This window comes from Bison bison, unplaced genomic scaffold (assembly GCF_000754665.1).
Source record: "Bison bison bison isolate TAMUID 2011002044 unplaced genomic scaffold, Bison_UMD1.0 scf7180017864347, whole genome shotgun sequence".
Lineage (NCBI taxonomy): Eukaryota > Metazoa > Chordata > Mammalia > Artiodactyla > Bovidae > Bison > Bison bison.
In genome coordinates this window covers 1,091,162-1,097,990 of record NW_011494919.1, presented here as the reverse complement: position 1 = coordinate 1,097,990, position 6,829 = coordinate 1,091,162, and the positions used below count along the sequence as shown (strand labels likewise).

General features: G+C 33.3%; 1 protein-coding gene across 1 annotated transcript in view; it reads left to right on the top strand.

The window, feature by feature from the left end:
* Positions 1 to 6,829, top strand: part of GPC5 (glypican 5) — a 908,679-nt gene that overhangs the window by 789,689 nt on the left and 112,161 nt on the right. The window contains 1 exon segment of the mRNA XM_010854706.1: positions 1,238 to 1,394. Coding sequence (XP_010853008.1) covers positions 1,238 to 1,394 — 157 coding nt within the window.

The following is a 6,829-nucleotide window of genomic DNA, read 5'->3' as shown; positions in this document are numbered from 1 at the left end:
GTTGGTCATAACTTTCCTTCCAAGGAGGAAGCGTCTTTTAATTTCATGGCTGTAGTCACCATCTGCAGTGATTTTGGAGCCCAAAAAAATAAAGTCTGACACTGTTTCCACTGCTTAATGTTAGTGTTCTTTAAATGCTAAACATGTTTGTCTTATATGTACTTAGGATGTTTTGCTCTATATTTTTCAGTATAAAATGCTCTCCTTGAGTTGTGTATTTATTTTCTGCTAATTAATACAATCGATCTCTGTATTGAAAATTTGAAATCTCTGAAAAGCTCTTAGAAACAACAACCCTAATACTTTCATAAAACACCCTGAAAACTTGAATTCCCATTAACCATTCAGCTGTAATATGTTTCATTCATAACATGGCAGTACCTTCCAGTGCTCATGCTTGGTGATGGGTGCTCCAAAAATGCCTTAGAGGTGTAAATGTCACATTCCAAATCATGTTACTCAGTCTTAGCTTTAAGTGAAATATTCCATTATTCACAACATCACCTTTTGGAAAAGGAGTTCAGGCATGTCCTGTATTATTCAAAATATTATTTTCCCCATGTTATAGGGGGAAGTGGCTATTCTATATATTTTGCTCATCAAAGTAAGTGAAATTCTTGAGAAACAAATAAATTGGTTAAATTTCTTGAGTTATTTGTATAAATGGAATTAGAACCTGAGTCTTTTGTTCCATGGTTTTCTTCTGTTCCATATACATTGGTATGCATATTTAATCCATAAAGTTTAAATAAAACTATAAATGTACATGTCCAAGATTATATATTTCTTTCACTGAGTCTTTTTAGAAGAATGGCAGTCTTCTTTTTGAGAAATTTAGGACTGTTGGTTTGTAAAACAGTGTATTACCAGCCAATACTCTTCAGAGGGAGTTTTGTTGTACTGGAGATTAATTTACCCTGCTTTTAATATTGTGTATTCAGAAACAGGATTCTCTAACCGAAATATTCATGAGAAAGAAGACCTGGTTTTATTTGATTTCCAAAACTGTATCACAGTGCTAATAGGCAGATTGCAGCTCTTCATAGCTGGAAGACCTTGCCCATTATTTATTATTATGTCAGTAGTTTCTTTTTCTTTCATGCTTGATTTGTTAAGGTGTCCACATCAAACAGTGTATCCACATAAGAAAACAATTATATGTTTTGTATGTTGTTGAATAGCATCCTTAGATGATTTGAACTTTCTATTAATAAATGTTTTTGGTATCCATATCTAGTTGTTACAGGGTAGGTCACCCAAACCCACCAAGTGGGAACTTCACATGGGCAGTGGTGGCGGCATGGTTGAACAGGTCAGCGGGGACTGTGATGATGAAGATGGCTGTGGGGGCTCAGGAAGTGGAGAAGTCAAGAGGACACTAAAAATCACAGACTGTAAGTGTATGATTCTAACCCCATTTCTAAAGGACTGACTTTGAAATATAATTAAGGAGAACTATTACTATGAATATAAAGAAATAATGATAGTGAATTCAGAAAAAGGCTAGAGGAATTGGAAATGAAAACAAAGCCATTTTTTGTTATTTGGGATATACATTCTTGGGCGTCTTGTTTCTTTTTAAATAATGACTTTAAATGGAAATTACAGCTTTCCTGAGTAAAATGAGTGAATGATCATAAGTTCTGAGAATTCGTAGTTTTAAAGTGGGATAATCTGTAGGACATGAAATAATTAGGATGATGGATGCTAAATGTATATTCATGAAACCAGAATGGGTGAGCCGTGCTGATACTAAAGTTCTCTAACTGTATTATATTATCATGACGTTATATAAATTTTATTAGGTTTGCATCATGTTCAGATCACAAAGAAATTGGTTAAATATATGGCTAGTTATGGTGAGAAAATACTTGAATTTAACTCCTATGAACTGGTTCTTCTGAAAAAATCTCAACGATCATTCACATTATTTTGATTTATGGGTTTGAAAACCATTTCTGGTATTGCTGGATTAGTCACTATTACATATGATAGAATGACCAAGTAACAACCGCCAAAAAAACCACCAAATACGTTTCCTTTCCTTCTCTTTACATGCAAAATGAGGGATCTGGTCTAACTTTCAACTATTCACTTAACTCAGGTCATACCAAAGGGGGTTACTTTATAAAATAATCTGGACCTGTGCAGGCCTATCTGGAGCCTGCCCTGATAGTCTCCCTCTAAATCACAAAGGGCTTTGTGATTTTTCTGACAACTTTGTACCTGGTAGAAATGTCCTTTCCTGACTTTGGTGGTAGAGGAGTTCATTTACTTTTCAGTTCTCGTGTAGTAAATTTAGAACACTACCAATGCCTCAAGCATCAACACCCCTTCCTTCCAGGATCTTGTTTTATAAAACAAATAAATTGTTTGAAGGAATAGAACCCAGAAGAGGTACAAAATGAAGACAATATAAAGAAATATGTTTTCCTATTAGAAAGAGTAATAAATTTAACATAGTAAATAGTTGGGATTTAGTACACTGGATAGTAATTGAACAAAGGACCACAAAATTGTTTGCTGTATTAGTACAATTTCCTAGTGAAAATTGCATTTCTTCTACTCATGTAGGAGCAGGAAAGATATGTGTTCTTCTTATTAGTACTAATGTCATTTATCAGATTAATTTCTTTTGGTTACCTGTCTTCTGTTGTTTATGCCACAAAAGGGAAGACAAAAAAAAAATTGAAAAAGTGTTTTCATTAAGAGTTAAAAAGCCCTCCATTGTATTTTGGAATTATGATACATATCTATTAGGATAATATTAAATAGTCTTTCATTTTCATTTGATCCTGTGTATTTATATGTACCATAATTTCCCTGTCATTTGAACATTGCAGGGTTTTAAGGCATAAAAATATTATGAAAAATAGCTTAGGTTAAAACTTAATCTATAAATTGTATGTATGTGAGTGTGTGTGGAATTAGCCTTTTACAGGGATTTTTCACTCCTGAAGTTATTTATAAGCTTGAGAACCTGCTATATATTAATAGATAACTTTTTGCCTTATTTCACACAAGAAGTAGAGACAGTAGAGGATATTCAACTACTAATAATTTTCTCACAAAACCGTACTTGTCAAGGTGGCAAGAATGAATTTTTTTACTTTAAAATCCTGTTTTCAATTCCTACTGAAAGGGACAGGTATGGTAAAAGCAACTATCCATCAGAATTGGGGAGATTTAAGATATAGATGATTTTTAGCAACTCCAGGCAAACAGTGAAAAAATCCACATCTGTTGCAAGTGGGTTGCCTATCATATTTCTACGGGTTTATAGCTGTTGGCTTTCTGTTTTTAATAAGTGGTTAGGAACCCACAGTGGATAGCCTGCTGAAATAAAGAGGGACGCAGCAAGTAGCAAAACGTAGGTCACATTTCTATTTTTATAAAGCACCATAATAGTTTAACTGTGTTTGGCTGGTTTGATACATCACTAAAGCATGTTATGCCATAGTTTTAGATGTTCTTAATGTCTTAAAAATATTGTGCTCTAGAAAGTTTACCAAGGTGTCATTTGTGTTAAGAATTTGAAATACACCATTATGTGTTCCTCACAGTGATGTTTATTCTTTATAAAATACAAGTAGAACACAGTTTGTGACTTCAAAAATATCTGATTACAAAAAGTTATACAGGCATATATTTATTTATAGCTACATATAGTTACAAGGAATAATGCCAATATTATGTCTTATAAATTTAATGATTTTACTCCATTTGTGAATATGTTCAAAGTTGACAAATATCTTACTAACCATCACTTGAACTGATTTTCTGTTTCTGTTTTGCTTGATGTTTATTTCAGGCAAGAAGGGTTTATATATTTCATTGTGCAAAGTTTTACCACCAAAATTTTAGGTATCACTTTTTTATCATCAACAGTATCAAATGATTTAACAATATTTAGCTTTTAAACTACCTCTATTTGTATCACACCTGTTAAATATTATGAAGTGTCAACTGACATATTTCTAATAAAAAAATCTATGGTATGTAGTGTTCACTTTCAGGAAACTGAAAGTACTTTACTTTAGTAGGTGATTTAAGTATCCTAAGATTACATTAATTTTTTCTATATTTTTATTGTATTGAATTTGGCTCATATATGTAGATACGGTTATTTCACTAGTAGCTTCAAATAGCAGGGTTGAAATGTCTCTTTGAACTTTCATTTCCCCTCATCCTGGACACTTGGCATCCTTTCAAAGTAGCTAAGGGATGGTAGGTGTTAAACAGCAGTGGGGGGAGGGGTGGAAAGCAAGTTCTGTTTTTGTAGCCATGGAGAGCAAAACTACTCTCACTACCATCAATACTTTTTCAACTATTTGACTATTCTAACATCCCCCAATTCTGATATATTCAACTGTTAAAAAACAAAGTGCCACCAAGGAGAGGCTGTAGCAAAACTATGCATATGTAGTTTTAAAAATCTGCAGTAGCATTGATTGCCATATGTGGTATTATCATTTAAATTGCAGTAACAGTACTTTTGGGAAATCCCACAGGAAGAGGAGCTTGGCAGGTTGCAATCCATGCGGTCTCAAAAGAGTTGGACATGACTTAACGACTAAACAACAATGAAACACTGCTTTTAACAATATGTAATCCATGATCAAATTTATTTTGATAAGATGGTTCACAGTAAAAAATGACAGATAAAATGATTTTGATCACAAGTTGATTCAGGCATCAAATGTTCAGAAACAGTAGGATGATTTCAAGTCTTCAAATTAACTGAGATAATCTGTCTATTGTCATATTTATTTTGCTAGTACAATATTATGTTGCATCATTAGCAGTTTTAAAAATAATTCACCTTAAATGAGAAGCCTGTAAATGACAACAAAAGTGATTAAGTATGTATTCCAATAACTTTTTCCCCTGATAATGATACCAACCTGTCTCTGAAGAACAGTCATGATTATGGGTCCCAGTGCAGCATTCTGAGCCCTAACCCCTTCTGATTGCCATTAATTCAGTCATTAAAACTCTTTCCTGAGAAGTTTGCCATTCATTTTTTTCTTATCTCCTGGACTGTTTTTCCTCTTCTCTTTTACAGATTCTCATCATCATACCAAATTCTATATATTTGAGAAAGTCAGGACTCAGTCTCAAACTTTTATCATCCCTATTCTCAGCTACTTTCTGTTCCACAAACCACTTACTGAGTCATAATACCAATAATACGGAACCCTGCCCTTGCTAGCCCTATCAGCTCTAAAGCGTTCCCCTATGCATCAGATCAGGAAATAAGTTTATAAGATCTGAAAGTATTCAACTTAAATGAGATTTATTTGGAAATAAAAAGATAACACATTGAAATATTAAGTAACTAGAGCTAGAAAAAAACTCTTCTTTGATCTTTGATAGCCTAAAATAAATAGAACAGTTGTTTATATTGTGCTTTGGATTGTCACTTAGTAACGAACCTTAGATAAGCCTCTAACAAATGCATCTACAGCCTGATACTAACAGTGACCTTGGAAGAGAATAGTGTATTCCACGTGCAAAGTAAAATGAAAATGATAGTCCGTTAGCCACTGAAGAATAAAGGGTGCTGATTTATTTAGTAATGCAGGATTGTAAAATGCCTGGATATTGCTGGCTTCCTCAAACTTATTTTTACCATAAATCATCTTTATTTCAAAATCTCAGCCAGACATGGAGGTTCAGGGAGAACTCAAAAAAAAAAAAAACAAAAAACCAACAAATGCTCCAGGTTACATTTTCTTTAGTGAAATCTGTATTTTCCTGAACTACTAAAACTATGTAATTATTCATTTTGTACAAATCATTTTGTGATATTTTATAGTATTTATTAATAGCTGATGATTTTTCCTTTTAGTCTAAATTATACAAAACAGCTAATGCAAGCATGTAAGATTTTTTATATTAATAAGTTACAAATATGCATATTAAAAGTATGTGTATTGTTTGTAAAATTCAAGTTTCATCCAATTTGATTAAATAAAATATATTTAATTTACCTTGTAAAATGTTGATAAATAGCCCATTAATAAATTATCCCAAATGTAAGAAATTGTGCTGAAAGTAACTAAATAGCTCTCATTTGTTTAATCAGTTAAGCTAAAAAAAAAAAAAAAAAGGAGAAGAAAATGGCAACCCACTCAGTATTCTCCCCTGGGAAAATCATGGACAGTGAAGCCTGGCAGGCTACAGTCCATGGAGTTGCAAAGAGTGATATAAGACTGAGTGACTGAGCACACAAGCTAAAAATAAATCATCTCTATAAGGGTACTTAGGGCTTCCCTGGTACCTCACACAGTAAAGAATCTTCCTGCAATGCAGGAGACCCAGGTTCAATCCCTGGGTTGGAAAGAACCTCTGAAGAAGGGAATGGCTACCCACTCCAGTATTCTTGCCTGGAGTATCCCCTGGACAGAGGAGCCTGGCAGGCTACAGTGCATGGGGTCACAAAGAGTCTGACAAAACTGAGCAACTAAGCACACATATAAGGATACTTGGACTCAAACCTTTGTGACACAATTAAAGTATTCTTGAATAATGACTGTACACTTTGATCTATGTTGTACAAGTGTCTCATAGGGTCATGATAAAACTGTAGAGAAATTAATGAGGAAACACTTCCTGATCCTGTTCAGTGTTCACTATTTTGAACACTTGGAAATTATCATCTACCAGTTTTTACACTACTGATGAGAATTATACTAAAGACAAATGAAATATATATCTAAGATAAACATATTGTAATTAATGTGGGATCATTACGGATGTCAGATATTATTGTGGATATATTATATCTCTATGCATATTATGTGGATATTGGATATACGGATATATT